At 49.8% G+C, this 19,619-nt stretch overlaps 1 protein-coding gene and 1 long non-coding RNA gene across 2 annotated transcripts in view; both read left to right on the top strand.

The window, feature by feature from the left end:
* Nucleotides 1-2,292: 2,292 nt before the first annotated feature.
* On the top strand, nucleotides 2,293-3,557 carry LOC110294197. The gene is made up of 3 exons (XR_002377924.2): nucleotides 2,293-2,341; nucleotides 2,439-2,469; nucleotides 3,432-3,557. It is a non-coding gene; the product is annotated as an uncharacterized LOC110294197 (long non-coding RNA).
* Nucleotides 3,558-3,791: 234 nt separating this feature from the next.
* The window catches only part of Wdr1 (WD repeat domain 1), a 34,958-nt gene continuing 19,130 nt past the window's right edge, over nucleotides 3,792-19,619 (top strand). Inside the window, exons 1-4 of the mRNA XM_021162238.2 lie at nucleotides 3,792-4,004; nucleotides 4,322-4,443; nucleotides 14,236-14,326; nucleotides 18,717-18,864. Coding sequence (XP_021017897.1) covers nucleotides 3,989-4,004; nucleotides 4,322-4,443; nucleotides 14,236-14,326; nucleotides 18,717-18,864 — 377 coding nt within the window. The 5' untranslated portion in view covers nucleotides 3,792-3,988. The remainder of the gene's footprint in view (nucleotides 4,005-4,321; nucleotides 4,444-14,235; nucleotides 14,327-18,716; nucleotides 18,865-19,619) is intronic.

The following is a 19,619-nucleotide window of genomic DNA, read 5'->3' as shown; positions in this document are numbered from 1 at the left end:
CAGTCCACACAGCAAACCTCTAGACTCTAGAGGATAGAGTCATCAGCCTAGTTCTAAAGCGGCACCATTTCAGGCTGGATACAGGTGAGGACTGGGAAAAGCCCTTTCCCCTGTCTAGAACTGGGCCTAAGCAATCAAGGGCTGCAGGGAAGAGGTTAGATACGCCTTGGATGTCCAGAATCATCTCACTGGTTTCTGTTCCCAGAACAGACAGGTCTCACCACCCCTCATGTATCCTGCTATGTGTGGAAACAAAAGGCAACTTTCCAGCTGGGGGCTATAAGACAACACATCCAAGGCCAACTGAGGGGGGTCTGTGTTAAAGTCCTAATTAAAGTTACTGAAACTAGCTTACCCAAGTCCGACTGTCCCGTTTTTCCATAAGTACTTTTGGGTCCCTTGCTTTAATGCAGTGTCTTTGGAATTGAATGCAAATCTGTGATATTTTATGCTGCCCACTTCCTCCCAGCAATCAGCAGCTTCATTTGAACTGTCTGGAAAGCTCTGCGCTCATGGGGGAAGGGAGAAACGCTGTAACCAGTGCCAAACAACACAGTGTGTGGCTTGTAAAGAGGATGACCTCAAAGTCTGGTGTCTGGAACGGCCTAGAAATAGCAGGTACAGGAGGCTGAGGTAGCCACAAGGCAGAGTAGAACCACACCTATTAAGCTGTATGAAAACCAGGCAGGAGAGGTAACTCCAGGACTTCAGGGGCCAAAAGCTGAGGAGATGGGTAAGGCGACTAAGACCAGTTGGGGTATCGGCTCAGGAGCTCCAAGACCAACTTCTCAGCACAAAGGAGGTGTATTTGCGTCAGAGAGACAAAGGGCAGGGAATAAAAGACAAAGAAGATAGAAACAGGGGAGAAAGGGAAAGGAACAGGGGCGAGGGGAGAAGTGTATTTGTTTAGGAAGAGAGCAACAAATGATTGCCTCTGAATAGAGAGGAGACAGGCTTGGCCCATAGGCAAATGGCAGTTTATAAATGTAAAAGGGGTAACCTTGTGTTAGGATAAGGTATTTAATTTTAATTGGGCATGTTAATTAGGTGACCCAAAGAGGATTTTTAATTGCTGGACTTCAATACTTTGATAGCTGGACCTTGGTAGTCAGCCTCAGGTGGAGGAAGCGGACACGTAAGGGAATGTACCTTGGTGGCTAGCTTTAGGAATGTAATCTAATGGGTTTGTAGCAAGGCAGGGAGGAGTGGGGAGAAGAGCAAGGCCTGCCAGAGCCATGTTTACCATGCTCAGGCTGGCTAGAGTCCCTTCAATCTCACTAGCCGCAATGGTCGACTCTATGCATGATCAAGGAGCCAGAATAGGCCCAGGTGCTGAAGCAGCTTGGAGCAGAGTAGCAGTGTTAAGAAAGCACAGATTCAAGCTAAGTGCTTTCATAAACACTGGATTCAATGAGGGACCGAATGGTGGAGGATGAGGTTGGGTGAGGTTTCTGCCGTTGCGATGAGGCGGGACCACTCAGTAGTCAGCGTGGGCAAGAACGTGCCAAAGGAGCCTGCAATGAGGAGGGAGGGGCAGGCAGGGTGTTCATCTCAGTTGGCCTGTGTGTCTGTTTGAAGAGCTAGCAGCTTTTAAGACTCCCTTAGACAGTGATGGAGGCATCTGGGTACAAGCGGCCAGGCTAATTTCTAGAGACTGAAGTCATTGTATGGACACATCAAGGGTTTCCTCACTTGACTTCCTGTCGGACAAACCCAGCTGCTTGTCTCTAAACATTAGTGCTGGCAGGTGTAGCCAACCTGTTCCTTGCATGGAAACTTCAACCATTTCACACACCTGAGTGCCCCCTCTTATACTAAAACCTGGAAAACTTGACGCATGGTACGTGATTTTTATAGTGAGTAAGCTGCCCCATATCCAAACTCTCTGGAGCGTTCATGTCATTTAAGATGATGCACATAGGACAGCTATCAGCTTGTAAAGAGCTTGGAGCTGGTATTACCCCAGCCGTCTTAGTACCATGCTGAGTGGGAATTTTAGTGTGGTTTAGAAAGGTTATCGCTAAGCTGTTATCTAAAACAATTCTAGTAAATAAGAAACTCACAGACTACACTATCTTCTGTCCCAGCATCCTAGGATGGACATCTTGCTTGTTGAAAATATCCCTAGCACATCCCTAGGACAGCGCTCGACCAGACCCAGGGGAAGTGTCTTTCATCTGCACAGTGCAGTGAGGTCGCTAGAAGACTAACAGTGGGACTGTTCTGAAATCATAATTGTAGCTAAGTAGCCATGTGTTGCTGGTGGGCAGTTTGGTGGTTCTATGGCAACATCAACAATGCAAATGGGGAAAGCAAACTAAGGACCCAAGAAAGTTGCCATGTAAAGGTTGGGGCAGGCAGGTGACTCATTGAGATAGTGGCTGAGAAGTCACCACTTCTGAGAGACATTAACCAGGTGGTATTGGCATTCCTTCTAGGCACCGCCCCACAGTTCCCTGCAACAGACAGGTATGCCTGACTCACTATAAAAGGGGCTACTTGCCCCTTCCTCACTCTCTTCTCTTGCTCTCTTCCTCTTCTGTCCCTTCTCTTCCGACCCCCCCAAATGTTCATGGCTGGCCTCTACTCTGTCATTCTGTTTCTACTATCCCCTCAACTCTCCTCCCCATGTCCTAAATAAGCTATTTCCATATTATACTGTCCTGTGGCTGGTACCTCAGGGGGAGGGGATGCCTCAGTTCAGGATGGGTCCTCAGAGGCACCCCTTTCCCCCACAACATACTACACCTCCACCAAACATATCCCTGGCTTCTTTTTCTTTTCTATATAAAATATACCTAGGTGGGATCCCTAGACAAGCAATCCTGGCAAACAGAAGGTCACAGAGGGCAGGGGGTAACATTCATAGAACCTTAAAAATGCTGGTCTATCAGCACAAGAGACTAGGTACTAAGGAAACAGACTTTTCAAGAAACACTGAGGTTCCCACACAGGACCTACCGAGTACACTTAAAACTCTTCTCTACGAAACCTGGGCACTCCTATAGGCTATAAATTCATTTAACTGCTAACTAGATGGCAATTTAGATTAAGATAAGCTAGAGGGGAATCGGGTGGGTGTTCAGGTGAACCAGGAGAGTGGGGTGGGACTGGTCCTCAGGGTAATTAGCAAACCTGACTCCAATTTATAAAGCAGAAATGGACTTTTTCATTTGCTGCAAATTCCTAAGAGCTCTCCTTTGAAAGACCACTTTCCGGGTTTCCAACTAGGGCTTCAGAACTTTTCATTCAAGTAGCCAGAGGACTTCATCTTGCCCTAGTCAAAACCTGTGAGACTCGAAAAATTCCAGGTTTTGCTTTCTTTCCACGAAAAGAATTCCACCCTCACGCCCTTCCCCAGAGCGTGTTAGGAAACAACCCCTGCCATCTTTAAGAATTACGTTCTTTTTTCTTGGCTTCTTTGCTACTAGGAAGTTTCATGCAGGAGGGAGCGAGACGGGGAAGTTCCTAAGCATACCCAGTGAAAGCAAACAAACAAACAAAACCCCATACGCCCCGTGGCTTCAGGTCTTTTGCAAGCCGGGGCGCCAAGCTGGCGTTGGAAAGCTCGAGAAAGGTCTGCTCCACAAGAAGGCTCCCGGTGCAAAGCCAGACAAGCCCAAAAAACCCTCCCGCCCCGCACCTACAACCCTCCGCGCCGCCTTTTCACGGGTCGCGTCACGTCACTTCCGGGGCGGGCCCGCAAGCGGGGCGGGGCGGTGTCCGCGCAGGCTCGTGGGGCTGCAGCCTCCGAGCCGAGCGCTTGACTATATATGGTCAAAGCTGGGGGCGAGCCGCGCCGGGGCCGCGCTTCCGGGTTGGGTTGTCCGCAGCGGTAGCGCGCGGGGCAGGCGCGTACGGGTCTCGGAGCCGGGCCTCGGACCGCCCCCTCCGCGCCCGGCACGCCCGGCGCCGCCTTCCGCGCCGTCCCTGGACTCGGCCACTGCGAGGTTCCACTCGAGCGCGGCGCCGTAACAAGTGGGCGAGGATGCCGTACGAGATCAGTGAGTGCGTGGGCCTCCGCGCGCGGCCGCCGGCTTCTGGGGTCGGGTGCAGGCGGGAGGGCGCGGCCGGGGTCTTGCACGGCCGCGGGGGTGCGGGCTGGGGACCCCGGAGTGGGCGTTGTGGGCTGGGCCGGCCGAGCTGCGGGAGGGACCCCGGGTCCTGACCGCCGCCGCCGCCCGGGAAGTCCGCCGGCCGTGCCCGCACGCGGCAACAGGTGACCGGCTCGGGACCCCCAGCGCTGACTGACTGCAACTCCCTGGGTCCTGCGAGGCCGGGATTGCCCCTCATGCACCGTGCTGGGTTTGTATCTCCCCAGAGAAGGTGTTCGCCAGCCTCCCCCAGGTGGAGCGGGGCGTCTCTAAGATCCTCGGTGGAGACCCCAAGGGCGATCATTTCCTCTACACCAATGGCAAGTGCGTCATCCTGAGAAACATCGATGTGAGTACTCTTGTGCCCAGCGGGGCCTGCTTCCGTCCCTGCCCTGCGAGCTACCTTCAGAGTCGGGAAATTCTTGCCCTTCCGCCCCCTCACCTCCCAGTCCGTTGGCCTGGGGAGAGGGGAGCCACGCCCCTTCTGCCCAGGAGCCACACCTTGGAGGCTCAGTGGTGGTGGTGTCATCCACCTCTACCCCCACACCCCCCGTAGACTGGCAAACTAAGACTTGGGTCTCTTCAGTCCTTAGAGCCAAGGGCTTTGAGTCTGCTGCTGCTTGATCATGGGGTGGCTGTTGATTGGCCCTTCCTGAGCCCAGTTTCCGCATTGGGGAAACGGAGACAGGGAAATGGTCCTCCACTTGCCCTGGCTGCCTTGGCTGGCTGAATGAGCTGGTCAGCTGTCCTAATGCTGTCTTGTGCCTGGCATAAATGGAGCACTTGGTAAATGGCCCTTGTGCTTAATCATCCCAATACCCTGGGCTTCCTGGTATGCCAGAGCCCAGGCCTACACACCCTGTCCTCTGAATGCCAACTGTTACGGACTTGAGTCTCTGAGAGGAAACAGGAACTAGTGAATTCCTCTGGATGGTTCTCTGTAAATGACCTGCTGTCCCCAGAGCTGCAGCTTTTTGGGAGGCCCTTGCAAATTCATGTTTTTTCCTCTGGTTGTTGAAATGAGTCAGTCTGCTGGGCCTCCTCTCCATTTCCAGGATGTGGCTCAAATCTTGTCTCTCCCGTGCTCAGGCCTGAGGAATGGTGTGGGGTAGAAGCTGAAGGCTGGACTTAGGGCTATGCTTGGCAAAGGGCTGCTAGAGAGGTGGAGGGTTTGACTCTTCCACCAAGGCTGTCACCTTCAGCTCCCGCATGCCAGGTACATCATTAGTCAGACGAAGTAGCTCATGACACCCCTATCCTCCAAGAGTCTCCCAGCTGGCTGAGGGTAGACCCCAGTTTCTTTGTAAAAAGAGGCTGCATTTTTGAACTGTGGTGGCTGCTGGCTGTGTCCTTTGTAAGTCTGATTAAACCGACCAGTCATCAGTCCTGTGCTGGCTTCTGACCTCTACAGGATTGTTGGGCACCTCAAGTGAGGTGGAAGTTTGGGTATGAGCCTGCCTTGCTAGTTACACAGATTCCTAGAAAGCTGACCCAGCCTTTTTAGAACTGGGGAAGCCTTCTCAAAAGCTTAACAAGCCAACAACTATATTGAGGTCATAAGATTTTGAGAAAGTAAAGGAAAAATGGAGATGGTCGCAGGAGCTCTGTGGAATTGACAAAAGTGTCTAAAGCATCTTCATATACCCCTAGCTGTAGGGTGTTTGGTTTCTGTCCCCTACACGTAGTTTCCTCAGGCCACTTTGTCGCTATTCACTTCCAGTTGGGAGAACTGCATGGAGCGGTCACTCGAGTGCTAGGCCAGCTTGTCCCTTGAACTTGCTGGCTTGGTAGTTTCAGAGGAGCAATGCAGCCGTTGGTGGAAGGGCTTGGGCTCACCGCCAGTGACATGTCCACCGGTCAGTCCTGTCCAGGCCTCACTGTTCTCTCCTGGAGGACGTGCAGCCGCTTCTCATCCCACCCAGGTCAAGTTCTGAGCGTGCCAGGAAAAATAATATGCTGTAGGGATCTATTACTATAGCCTTTTGTGTGCTGTGTGTCATTAGGCACATTCTGGTCTGCTGATGGCCTCCTGGTCCTCAAAGATGGATTCAGTTTTTATTAGGACAGAGTGTTGCTAGAGAAAATGAGGTGTGAGTTCTCAGGAACATGAAGATGCAGGAATGAAGGTGGTCTGCTAGGAATCCAAGTCCAGGAAGGTTGGCACCACATCATGCCTTGTAGACTTCTGACCCAGGTCACTTTTGGGGTTCTTGCATGCTCCTTAAGTCAACCATGCCCCTCGACTGTTCTGATCCTCAGAGCTGCCCTGTCACATTTAATTAGAGTCCTATAGAATCTGGCAGACTCTACCTGTTTTGCTCTATCCTGTATCTAAGCACCATACTGGCTGCCCTGAGGTGTGTTCTTGCTGTGCCTGCTGGCGCAGTTCTGATCAGTCACACACACACACACACACACACACACACACACACACACAATTGGCTCACACTCAGCAGCATTGCCCCAGTGCTCTTCCTTTGACCTTCCTCTTCTCTGTCAGCTCCAGGCTCCCTTGCCTCTTCTCCTCACATGCTACCCATCCTCAACCTTCCACCTGCTCAAGGTGCAGCCTTTGCCTAGATCCTCATTCTCCTGTGTCTGTCTCCCTGTCATCTCTTACACTCCTGTTTAGAAATTACCTCACTAGAGGGCCCTTCTCCTTAACGGCTTTTCTCCTTTTAGCCTTCTCTTACTTTCTGCTGGCAGTAAATGTGAACGAAGCTGTTGCTGTTGTTATTCCTAAATATTCCAGGTTGTTCTCTCTGGCCCGTACCTCTAGGAAAGCAGGGCTTTTCCTGTGTCGTTCACCTCATGTCCTTACACTAGAACACCTGACCCACAATATTCCAGTGAGCTCACTGCACCTAATTTCTTTTCCTGTTAGAGAGTTTCACTATATTGCCAAGGCGACATAAAATCCCCTGCTTCTGCCTCACTGGTGCAACCCTAGCATGAAAGGCACCACTGTGCTCCCAATTTTCTGGGACCCACCTTTAGAATTTATACAAGAATATTCTTGCCAGCCTCCTGCTGGGGCTGCCTGTCAGCTGTTCTGTGACTGAAAGACGGCTTTGTGAACCTGGCTTTTGGAGAGCTGGTAGCAAAGATGCTCTCTGTCTCTTTCTCCCTTGTCCTGTTGCCACGTTTGAAGAATAAATTCTCTGCAGGCTTAAATCATGTGGTGATGGAGGCCATCTGGAACCTGGCATTTGGGAACTTTCAAACATTGTGTATCTTGGCAGATGTGAACCCCTAGCAGAGCTAAGGTATATATCTAGGAAGCTCAGTTCTGTGAAATTGGGTCTCAGGAAATGACACACAGCAGTTGGACTAACCACTGGCTTGTCTCTTTGAACCAATTGGAGGAGGTTGAACTCAAACCAGTTTTCATTTGGCACCATCTGTTACCAGCCCATGCAGGAGGATCCTGTGTGGGTCCCTGCAGGTGGGGGTGGAATAAACAGGACTCGAAGACTAACAGTCGCTCTGTCTAGGTGTGTGCCTGCTGAGTCACTGCTGCATTGCCAGCATGGCTGTCAACCAAGCTGGTACAGGTTACAGGGCCTGCTTGTAGAGCACACTGTCATAGCAAAATGTGTTCTTTGTAGCAGAATGTGGTAGTATGTTTGACTACTTGGACAGAAATGAGCACACACGCCGGGCATGGTGGTGCATGCCTTTAATCCCAGCACTCGGGAGGCAGAGGCAGGCGGATTTCTGAGTTTGAGGCCAGCCTGGTCTACAAAGTGAGTTCCAGGACAGCCAGGGCTATACAGAGAAACCCTGTCTCAAAAAAACAAAAACAAAAAAAGAAGAAAAGAAAAAGAAATGAGCACACAGTAGCAGCTATGTCCAGAGCCAAGAACTCTGCTCCCTTCACCACAAGATCACTTGTGGGTAAGGGCTGGACAAGGTGCTTCAACACAGGGCAGGCACTGAGGGTCTGTGGGCTCAGGTAGGATCTGTGGGTACCATTGAGTAAAGCTAGAGAAGAGGCTGTATGGATGAGGGAGATGACTCAAGTTGGCAGCTAGACACGTATGTGTGGCTCAGGGTACCCAGCAGTAACTCAGCATTGTTCTCTAGGTTTGTCACATCCGGGTTTCTCTATGTAGCCCTGGCTACTCTGGAACTCATTCTGTAAACCAGGCTGGCCTCAAACTCAGAGATCCACCTCTGCCTCCTGAGTGCTAGGATTTAAGGCTTGTACTACCACTGTCCACCCCAGCATAGTTCTTAAGACCACTGGAAACATTCAAAGATACGTGACAGTGACAAGGTGACAGCTGCCCTTGACACATGTTTAAGTTTGCGGCTGGGAAACCCATTAGCAAGCTGGACATAAATGCATTGCTCAAAGGCTCATCATCTAGGTAGCTGTCCATTGTTTCTGGTATTTCTAGTACATATTCACTAAGCCAGGGTGTCATTTAGCTTAGCCTATGAGCTGTATGCCAAGACTTCTATCACTGCTTCCTGGTAGGGGGATGGGGTTTGTTCACTATCAACGTTTAAATATAGTATATTGCTGATGTTTAATAGGTAAATGTTGCTGAACATTCTACAAATCACAGGACTATCCTGTAACAGAAATACCAACTCCAAATTACCAGGAACATCAGGTTCAAGAACCCTGGTAGATAATATTCTCACACACTGTAAGCCATTTTACAAGAGTGTCGGGTGCTGTGGAGCATCAGAGACGAAATAAGGACAGCTGCTGGAGAACACTTGGGGTTTCAGAGCATGAGTAAGAGGTCTCCCAGAGGAAGGTGTAGACACACAATGGATGTGGGCAAAGTCCAGACAGGAAGCCACTGTACTGCAGGGTGACTTTGGTTTGGCGTATATCTTGGGAGGAGCAGGGAGGGCAAGCACAATCGCCTGTAATGAGAGAGAGAGACAGGGAGAGAGACAGAGAGAGAGACAGAGAGAGACCACCAGCAGCAGCTAGTTCTTGAGGCCAGGGAAGAGGTAGCCTGGGCTCCCTGAAGAGCTTGTCCTGTTTTGCTTCTGCCATCTCAGTGGAGAGTGCTCCCTACTTGTGGCGCCTCTTTCAGAAAAGATTCTAATTCCCAGCTTTGATACTGGACTTGTTACCTTCCTAAAAAAAGGCCCTGTCTCACCTCTGTAACCATTTCTACCTTCAGTGTCCACCCAGAGAGTCTTTATCTCATTGTACCTCCTAATGAATGGGGTAATGTTGGGATGGAGGAGGGGGGGGCAGTCATCTTCAGATATAGCCAAATTGACTCACATAGCATCTGCAGAAAGTTGTCTGGCTGTGCCGATTCTCTCCTGCCACCTCCCTGCCTCCCTGTTGGGTAGGTGGAGTCATCTCCCAATAGCTCATGCTTGGGCAGGTGCCGGGCAGGTAGCAGGAGGTACCGAAGCAAGGTGGTAGTGTCTTGACACAGTCCGAGGGGCACTGATGCTTACAGGTCACACTAGAATACTCCTAGACCTGTAAGTGACCACCCTACCTCTTCTCAGTCCCTGGCTCCATCCAGTATTACAGCCACGTACAGCCAAGGTGAGCTCTTAACTCCTGAGCTCAGGAACCAGACTCATGCTGATTCCAGCTATGATAAAAGAATAGGACCAAATGGAGGAATGGAGACTGTTAAATTCAAGCCCTGGCCTTACCACAGCTGGCCTGGGTCACATCTAGTCATTTAGTTTCATTGCGCCTTGGCTTATTCAGCTAGGTATTAGTTTATAACCTGCACTTTTTTTTTTTTTTTTTTTTTTAAAGATTTATTTATTTATTATATGTAAGTACACTGTAGCTGTCTTCAGACACTCCAGAAGAGGGCGCCAGATCTCATTACAGATGGTTGTGAGCCACCATGTGGTTGCTGGGATTTGAACTCTGGACCTTTGGAAGAGCAGTCGGGTGCTCTTACCCATTGAGCCATCTCACCAGCCCTAACCTGCACTTCTTGCAGAGAGTATCAATGGAAGGGTGTGCTTAGTGCCTGTCATAGTGAATTCAGGGTTCTTTCAGGATGGTGAATCAGACACATAAGTCCTGCGTAAAATCCATTTAGTATAAAGTTGTTGGTGGAATGTACCAAAAGAATGCACATCCCAATATGTGGGTGCTGAGTGCACTCATCATGAGTTCTTTTCAGTGTGACGTGTCAGGGAAGGACAAGTGGACCGGTGCCATGTGCTAAATCTTTGACTAAGAGATGGGGATTGAGGCACAATTTAATGGAAGTAGGTGGACTTTGAAGCAGTGGCTTGTGGAGCACGGGCTGGATGAGGGGTGGGACAGGGAAAGGACTCTAGACCAAGGTGAGCCGAGAGTTGTGTTATGGAGCCAGGGAAGGTGTCCAGTGTGCTGTTCGGTGGCTTCCCAGGCAGGTTAACCAATACATGGTGAGCTATCAGGGCCAGGCAGGTACTGTACCCAGCTTGAGGGTGGCTCTGAACACTAGTTAGGCTCCTCCAATTCCCTCTTTCAGCATGGTGTAGTCTGGGGCTTGGCCCAGGCATAAGTTCTGCTGTGGACGTGTGAAGGTATATGTACTGTGTTGGAGCTGGGTGACTGCAGTAACACAGGGTTGACCTGTGTTTCTGGTGGATAGAGGGACCCTGTACATTGTGTTTAGCACCGGCTTTCCCATAGCAGGATCTGCTCCCAGTCCCAGGAAGTGTGCCACATGGGTGAATGGTGGAGGTTGTCCAGCACGGTCCTCCTTGGGCTCCAGGAGACCTTTGCTATTAAAGAAGCACGTGGAGGCCCCTTTGTGGCACTGATGGACCTGGCTTAAAGGTTTAGTTTGCATGTTCTATTCGGTCCTCTGTGGACTGCCATGGTTGACTTAGGCTGCCTTCGTCTGATCCTGGAGGGGGATGCTCTGGAAACTGAAGGGACACAGAGTTGCTGCTGCCCTCCCACACAAGTTGTATTACTGGGGACTCAGAAGAAAAGCCTATGGTTCCAGTACACAAGATGGGCCAGCTGATGTCTAAGGTTAATACCAGGAGCAAATGTGGTGGGGTTGAAAATGTGGTGGATAAGAACGCGTGCATTCCAAGGCTGATTAGGAGCACTGGGCAGCCCTAGTGGAGAGGCCCTGAGACCTGTGGAGTAAGGAAGCACTTTTTGCTTTCCCCCAGGGATCCTGGGGCCTCTGACCCTTACAGTAAGGTAAGAAGCGAGTCAAGGATGAGGAACGCCTTGTGCAGGCTTCCGAATGTGACCCCAGCCTAACTAGGGCAGTGGGCCCTACACAGAGGGAAATAACCATGCCCCATGCTCCTGAAATTGTTTCCTCAGATAGGTTGGTTGCTCACTCTAGGGAGGAAGCTGGGGAGGGTGTATGTGTGATCACTGGGTGTTTTCTGGCCTGGCCTGAGCCTCCTGCAGTGGGACACACAGTAGCCTGGGGCAGGGAAGCCATCCTCTCTTCCTGGCACTAGTAACTGCTCCTGCTGTGAGCCTAGAGTTGGGAGGAGTTTGCTGACTCAGATGCAAGTCATTATCTGTAATTTGGAGTCTTTTGACCCAGTTGTATTCAGAATACGAACGAAAGTGTGTGAGTGAGAGAGAGTGAATGATTCATCCAGCTTAGGCGGGGATTTGGTGCCCTTTGGGGTTTTACAAGCCCACTGCAGGAGCCCTGACCATGTAGGGTCAAGAATGTTGGCCTTGGCCTCTGCCTTCTCTCCCTCCATTTTGGGATGCCCTTTCCTGCTGACTTGCTTCCTACCCTTGGAAGGCAATGCAGCCTAGAAGGTCACACAATTTTGTAGCTAGTGCAGGCGTGACAGTCCTCAAGAGACTCTGTCAGCTGTAAGGTAGGGATGGGTGAATCGGAGCCAACTCTAGGTGTAGATTCTGAGAAGGAAGGCACTGGTCAGAATATGAAGCTTGAGCTGATCTGAGCAAGAGAGGGTTTGCCTCAGTGCTTTGTGAGGTATGCTGTAGTTGCAGGTGCACAGCTTAACATGACTAGTTCCATGACCATAGCACCACTCCCAGGATTCTAGAATGCTCCCTGACTTCTACCAGGCATACTATATCTCCAGCAGTTCTTGATCTAATTTAATAGGGGCTACCGTTGTAGAACTGGCTCCCTATGACAGAAGTCAGCAGTGTCTGGCCTCTCCTGGGTCGTCATGGCTGGAGGTCCAGGTGGCTAGGTGTTAGTTGTTTGATCCATTTTGTGGTTGAACAGTGTCGAGGGTGGGAGAATATATCATTCCTAGTTTTCCTGTTTACAGTTTTCCTGTTTACTTGTTGATGGCTATCTTGATCATCCCTGCCTGCTACTACCACTCACTCATCTTACCCAGCATCCTCCTCTATATCCTTTACAAAACTTGCCAGGCTGCTTCATCATAGCTTTTCTGTGCTTCTGAAGAGGGGGCTACCTAGAAAGCTGGGCTCCACCCCTCATACAGCATGCCTGCAAGCCCTTAATGTGCCTGAGATTCTAAAGAGGGCACCAAGAGATGTCCTCATCATACCCCAGTCTGAGGGCCCCTTGATAAGGCTTTCCTGGTGGCCTTTTGTGGACATAGGGTTCCGTTTCCTCTAGTGAAGTATCCCAGGAATGGGGTTATTTTCTGAACGCATGGTGAGCTTTCTTTTCCTTTTCCATTTATTTTTATCATTAGCAGGAATGTGTGGCACATGTGAGGGTCAGGACAACTTTGAAGTCAGTTCTCTCCTTCCACCTTTATGTGCGCTCCAGGGATTGAACTGGTTGCTTTATCCACAAGCCATCTTCCCACCCCATACAAAGAATTACCAAGCAGTTTTCAGCTGTGCCACTGTGTTTCCACCATCTCGCCAGCCTTGTTAGCAGCTGGTGTTGATGGTCTCATTGGTTCTTGGAGGTACAGTAGTTCAGATTTCATTTCCCAGAAGATGAATGCTACTGTTTATATGCTGACTTAACATTCGGTGGCCTCTCTGGATTCTCTGGATTTTTATTTTATGAGTACATACTTATTCTAAAACAGACTAACTTATGAGACACATAAAGTAAATGCTGTGTTAAGTTTTGAAGAAAGAGAAAGACTGATGGTGTCTTGTTGTTTTGTTTCCCCCACCTCACCCATGTATTTAACACATTATTTGCTAAGTGCTGTGATAGCTCATGGGCTATGATATGAAGCAGGTCACAGAAATGTTGACTGGTTGGAGGTGGGTGGTCTCCACCTGTAGAGTGAGGACACTACAGGATCCCTTGACCAGGAGTAAACAAACCCTAGGATCTTAGGAAGCCAAGCAGAGACTTCAGGAAAAATCTTAGCACCACCTCTTCCCCTTATGTGATCTCGCCTTGAGTCTAGGAAGCTGCCTGCTTTCCCAGAGAGTACTGGTGGGAAAAGGCCCACAGCAGGAATCAGGCTAGACAGCCTCATTTTCATTGCTTCAGAAAGCAAGCTTAACTGAGAAGAGACTGAGAAGCATCTCTGGCTGTGCTGAGGGGCTGCCGCAGGGATGTGCGGACTTGTGAGAGAGGATTGGGAATGAGTGATCAGGGATCTGCTTTATAAACTACACATTTGAAACCTCACTGCCAAGGAGTAGAGGTTTCCAGCCCCACTTCTGCCCCTGTGCTTTCCTCAAAGGCCATGTATTATGGGAAGCGCAAGGAATCCTCCTTTTTTCCCAAGCCCAAGCTTTTGACAGAAGGTCCCCAGCTTCATTCCTGTTCTGCTCCTGAACTTCAGAGCCAGGACCTATCTTGTGACAGACCCAAGGAGGACTTGAGGAGGATTGGCGATGCTCAGGGGAGATGGCTAGGGAACTGGACATAATAGACTGTATGAATTCATTGTCAGCTGACTGCTGCCCACATAGGAGAACCACACAGTTCTTTAATTAGATGTTTGTGCAATAGTCCTCAAATATATATGTATGTACACACACACACACACACACACACGCACGTACGCACGCTTATTGAGAGAAGTATAAAAAAATCCAGCAAAAAGTTACCTCAGTTACCTCAATGAGCATTAGTGGATGGCCAGGTAGGTATTTTTTTTAGGATTTTGGCCATGATAGTCGGATGTTAAACTTCGTGTATCCTTGTCCTGGTCTTGGGTTGGGGAGCTAGCCATAGTTGGTGCCTATACATTCCTTCTATTCAGCCTCTACTTTTCTCCCCTACAGAACCCTGCTATTGCTGATATCTACACAGAACATGCCCATCAAGTGGTAGTAGCCAAGTATGCACCCAGCGGATTCTACATTGCTTCTGGAGGTAACTATGAGTACCATTCCTGGACACGTGTGGCCCTGATGGCACCTGCTTGACCGGGGAATTGGGAATTGGGTGGGGCCTGGTTAAAAGTATGAAGAACAATACTGATTGGCTTTAGTTAAGGTGGCAGGAAAGCATGAGCCTCGGAAGTGCCCATTGCAGACCTAGAATGGACACTTTGTAGTTTGCAGTGTTGCAGTGTTCTGGCTTATTCTGTGAGGCCCCTGCTAACTGGGCATGTGGTGGCTATTTTGTGTCAATGTACTGGCTATTCCTTTCCAGCCAACTTTGCAACCAGTGTTGGCATTGTTTGAGAGTTGGTCTTTATGCCCTCTAGCCTGGGCCCCTGTGTGGCTCAGTAGGTGACTGTGGCAGATGGGACAGACAGACATTTGCATTTGTGGTGCAAATGTAGAATTTAACCATTTACAGATGAGAAGCAGAGAGGGTAGAGTGACTATGCACCTTGCATCTCATTCATTTATTCACTGGAGTCATTCGTTCAGATATCCAATACTTAATTAATAGCCTGCTTGCTTATCTTTGTTTCTAGGACAGGGAGGGAACTGAGTGAGCAGTGGCTGGGCCTGAGAGCCCAGACTCTTAGCCAGAACAGCGATGACCAGGATTTTTAGGTGCTGTGGCACCTTTGTCTGCACTGCCCTCACTCCCTCAGGCAGTGTGTCTGGTATGGCAGGCTGTAGGTCTGGGAGGGCCCCCAGCCTGTGCCTTACTGATGATGCATTCCTTCCTTACATCCTTGTACCTTTAGTTCACCCTGTGAACTGGGGTTCACATAACTCCCTCCTGGGTTAAGGATCCAAAGGTGATGTGTGTTTGGTACTTAGTACAAGGTCTGCTAGGGTTGATCATGGCAGCTATCAGTGAAGCTAGGGTGCACTTAAGAAAAGGGCCCTGCAGAGCCCTTTACTACTAGTATTGTAGTGAAGGGCTGGGCTGGGCTGGGCTGGAGTCCAACACACCCTAGGCACTTTCCGGGTTTGTGTTTAGATACATTGACTCTGTAAAACTAACTGGGATCCATGATTTGTTGTAACCTTGTAGGTTAGTTTGTTATTTTAGGGTTTTTTTCCCCCTTGGCCCTGCTTGCCAGCAAAATGTCTCTTCATTTAAGCCTCAGGATTTAGCTGGAATGCCTTTTAAAATTATGTTTAACACTGAGCTGAGTTCTCTGAGAAATCTGTTAAGAGAGGAGGGTTGCTGGTGAGGGCAGCCACTCAGCTTGGCATAGCTCCTGCTTTGCCATCCCCATCTGAGTGCCTGTGGACCTAGACCTGACCTCACTGTCCCCATGGGGCTGTTGGACAAGACAGAAATCCGATGGTCTTCTGATTGAATGCAGAATTTATGCATTCTATTCGACAAAGGACAGTCCATGAAAAGAGGACATTGGTATGGTTTTGATGTTCTCGTAACAGCCCTGGTTTGCTGGCAGATTGCAGGAAGCTTGTGGGGGGGATCACATTTCCACATTTCCAGTGTACTTTGAGGAGAGCAGAGTAATTGTTAGGGGTAACAGTGGGACATTTGCTGTGCACATTGCAGGCCCTGAGCTAAAAATAGTGTTTTGTGTTTGAAGTAAGGGAGGGGATGGGAAAGCTTAGGAAAAGCTGTGCTGGCATGGTAGGTCAGCTGCTAACGGGTGTGTCCAAAGGCTTGGAGCCTAGTACCCTGAAGCCTACATCTCCCTCCCAGCCAGGGCCTCCGTTGCTTTGCAATCTGTAGATGCTGTCAGTCCAGCTGTCCAGCAGCTGCTAGAGGATAGAACCTTCCGGAAGGATCCTAACATTGTGACGGATCTGTCCCTGGAGCCCAAGCCTCTGAGAAGGCCCTCTGATCACACGAGACATTTTGGGGGCAGTCTCACTTTTCTTCACTCTGGACAGTGATTTTTAAGCAGCCTATAGGATGTAGGAGAGGCCCCAAGTCAGGGTGCCTGATTTGGCCTAATGCCCAGGGCAGGCTTCCTAAAGGGAGCCTCGAGATGAAGACTGGAAGCTGCACGACAGGGCTTGAGGGTTCCATGGGCTGGGTCTCCTTGGGTATGAATAAAAGCCACTCCACTCACGCTTTCCTCCTCCCTCTTCAAGTCCCATGGTGTTTGACTAGGACTCTGTGCTCCTACACCGCATGTGTCAGGTGGAGGGATAATGCAGACTCAGAAGAATGGCCGCTCCGTTGGCTCTGTTCTCAGTCCGAGTGTGACCATGAGTTTGCCTAGAAGCCCATCCCTAATGTCACACTGCACTCACTAGGCAGTTTTCTTCCTGGTGCTGTACAAACCAACAGGTCATTGAAAACGGTTCTCAATTATTTGGTCTCTTTGGGTAACTACTTTGTCTTGAGCACCTAGTGTGGCATGTGACCTCCAACTTGTGTTTGACTATTGGGGGTTTACCCTGATAAGTTGAGGCCTTTTATTAATCTCCAGGCTCCTCCTATCTCTTTCCTGTTTCAACTGCTTCTGAAAAGAGTGAACTGAGGCATGAGGAAGAGGCCTGCTGATCTGGTGGCAGAGGTTGTATGTAAATGGCTGGATACCAGTTGAGGGATGGAGGGAGAACTACATGAGGGGTAGCAGCTGGCCCATCAACCCAGGGTTAGAAAGCTGGCTCCTACACTGCCTTAGAGGGAGAGACACCTTTCATCCCATCGTTATTGTCTTGCCCAGGGGACAGTGTGGGCCCTGTTAGGGAGGAACCTTGTCATGAGTGCTTGAGTTAGCGTGCATGTATACATAGGTATGTGTCTGTCATTCTTATTCATGAGTGCATGTACATACATGTGTGTATAGAGTGCCTATGTATATATAGGCTGCTTCTGAATATTTGGGGGGGGGTTGGAGTGGTCACAATGCCCTTTCTATGTATGCACAGCTCCTCATACTGCTCGCTTCACACTTTCCTTTCTGGCCTGTGGGTTCAGTGACTAACCAGGTCTCCGTTTCTTTCTGGAACATGCCTCAGCACTGCTGTCTTCCTGGACATCACCCACAGATGACTGGGGGAGGGCTTTCTGGCATACCACCACCCAGCTTGTGACCTGCTTCTGGAGATCGATGCTCCCTCTTACATGCTCCTCAGCTACAGCGTGCCAAGTCTGGTCAATCTCCTGGTTCTAGACCAGCGGTTCTCAACCGAGGGCTCACCTAAGGGCTTACATTTCCATTCACTACAGTAGCAAAATTAAATAGTTATGAAGTAGCAACAAAATCATTTTATGGCTGGGGGTCACCACACCATGAGGAACTGTGTTAAGTGGTCACAGTGTTAGGAAGGTTGAAAACCACTGCTGTAGACATTGGCCCAATTTGCATGTAGTGGGAGTCTCTGATGTTCAGAACCTTAGTTCATGGTCCACTTATAACAAGGACTGACTGCATCCCAAATACTAGCCTGAGACTTTACACATGTGACTTTTTTTTGACCTCATAGCAACCCCATGAGATGGCCCTGTAGATAATGCTTTTACAGAGGGGCCATAAGTGAGGTCCTGATGAGGTCCAAGAAGCCCTAACCCTGCAGCGACAATCAGATTTGGGACAAGACCTGGCTGCTAGCTGCTGTCCTTATTGCCTATCACCTCTGTTTAGCCCAAAAAGTGATGCTTTTTTCAATTGCTACTCAGGGCTCACTAAAGTGGTCTGGCATCTTCAGGAAAAGCTACACCCTGCCTGCCTTCTTGGAGGCCATGTGAGCTTTGTAAGCCTGAAGAGTTAGGTAAAGCACGCCCACTTCCATGGCACAGGCACCGTGCTAATTTGGGAAGAGGTGGGTGGACCCTAAGTATTTCTTTACAATCTGCTGGCAGCATTCCAGTGGGAGCAACTCGCACCGCAGTCTGTGTTCTTTCTTTGTACCGCCTACCTCATCCATCTCACAGAAGCATCTTACTCAGCCCCAGCTCTTACACACAGGGAGGCAGGGCAAATGTTCAGGAGACTGAGACTGCAAATCTGCCTTTGGGAGCAAGGCTTATTGAGTGCAAGTGGCCACAGGCAGTCACAGTGTCACATGGTATGCTCAGCTGCACCTGTACTTGACAGGAGAGGCAGGCACTCAGAACATTGCCACACTTCAGAAATGAAGGGCTCAGTCTGCGAGTTAGGGATGCTCTGCAAATCATACAGGAACCTGCTTCTTGCACTAATGGGGTTTGGCCATCCTTGGACTTTTCCTGCTTCCTATACAAAGTTTGCTGGCCAGCTAGAACACAAGGGGACTGTGACAGCTCTGTGGAGGCATATTAACTCTTGATTTAAGTGGGGCTGAATGTTGAACCTGGACCAGAAGAAATGGAGCTGGTGCTGAGTGTGCTGTTCCCTGACTGGTGGTGACATGTGCCCTTCCACCCCTGTCCTGTCCTGCAGACATCTCTGGGAAGCTAAGGATCTGGGATACCACACAGAAGGAGCATATTCTAAAGTATGAGTACCAGCCTTTCGCTGGGAAGATCAAGGACATTGCCTGGACCGAAGACAGTAAGAGGATCGCCGTGGTCGGGGAAGGAAGGGAGAAGTGAGTCGTTCCCCTCAGCTCCTCCCTGTTCCTACCCCAATGCTCCTGCTCTGGCCTGCCCCTTTGTAGAAGGAGGCTGCAGTAAGGTCTGTATCTGTGTGGACAAGTGTGGCTCCACTCCTGAGCATACCGGTCTTCCTTTCCCAGCAGGGTGACTGGCTGGAGTCACTGACCCCTATAGGGTCAGTTTGTCATGTATAAAGGGAGATTTCACGTCACAGTAGGGTTGTCACCAAGGCAGAATATCACCTCTTTCTACACTCTGGTGTCCTAAGCCCTTTGTCCCCTCTCTGAATTCTAGTTGTTGTACCTATTTCCTAGGCAGCAAGCAAGTGCCAGGTGGTAGATGTTTTTACTTTATTGGGGGACTCTCTAAGCAGTTACACACAACCAATCAAAGCTGCAAAAGGGGCTGACCATGAGGGTTTTTGTTTTGTTGTTGTTGTTGTTGTGTATATATTTTCCTAGATGGGTCCATATCCTCAGATTCTCTGTCATTCACCTCTGTGCAAAGAGGTGAATAGATCCTGTTGCAGAGGTGGCTGCCCCAGTGAGGCTAGTGACCTATAGAGTGAGAGCTATAGCCCAGGTTTTCTTATTAGCAGCAAGTAGTAGCTACAGCAGTATGTTGTCATGGGTTCCACCACAGAGTGGCCCACTCCTTTCCACTAGGAGATAGCAACTTGCCTATTTCCTGGCTTTCCCAAAGAAAGTTAGGAAGTGATAAGGCCAGAGAGATGTTCCCAGTGCTGCTT

The sequence above is a fragment of the Mus caroli genome, chromosome 5 (genome assembly GCF_900094665.2).
Source record: "Mus caroli chromosome 5, CAROLI_EIJ_v1.1, whole genome shotgun sequence".
In the NCBI taxonomy this organism is placed as follows: domain Eukaryota; kingdom Metazoa; phylum Chordata; class Mammalia; order Rodentia; family Muridae; genus Mus; species Mus caroli.
Note: the sequence above shows the minus strand (reverse complement) of the source record. Positions and strands in the feature narration are given on the sequence as shown.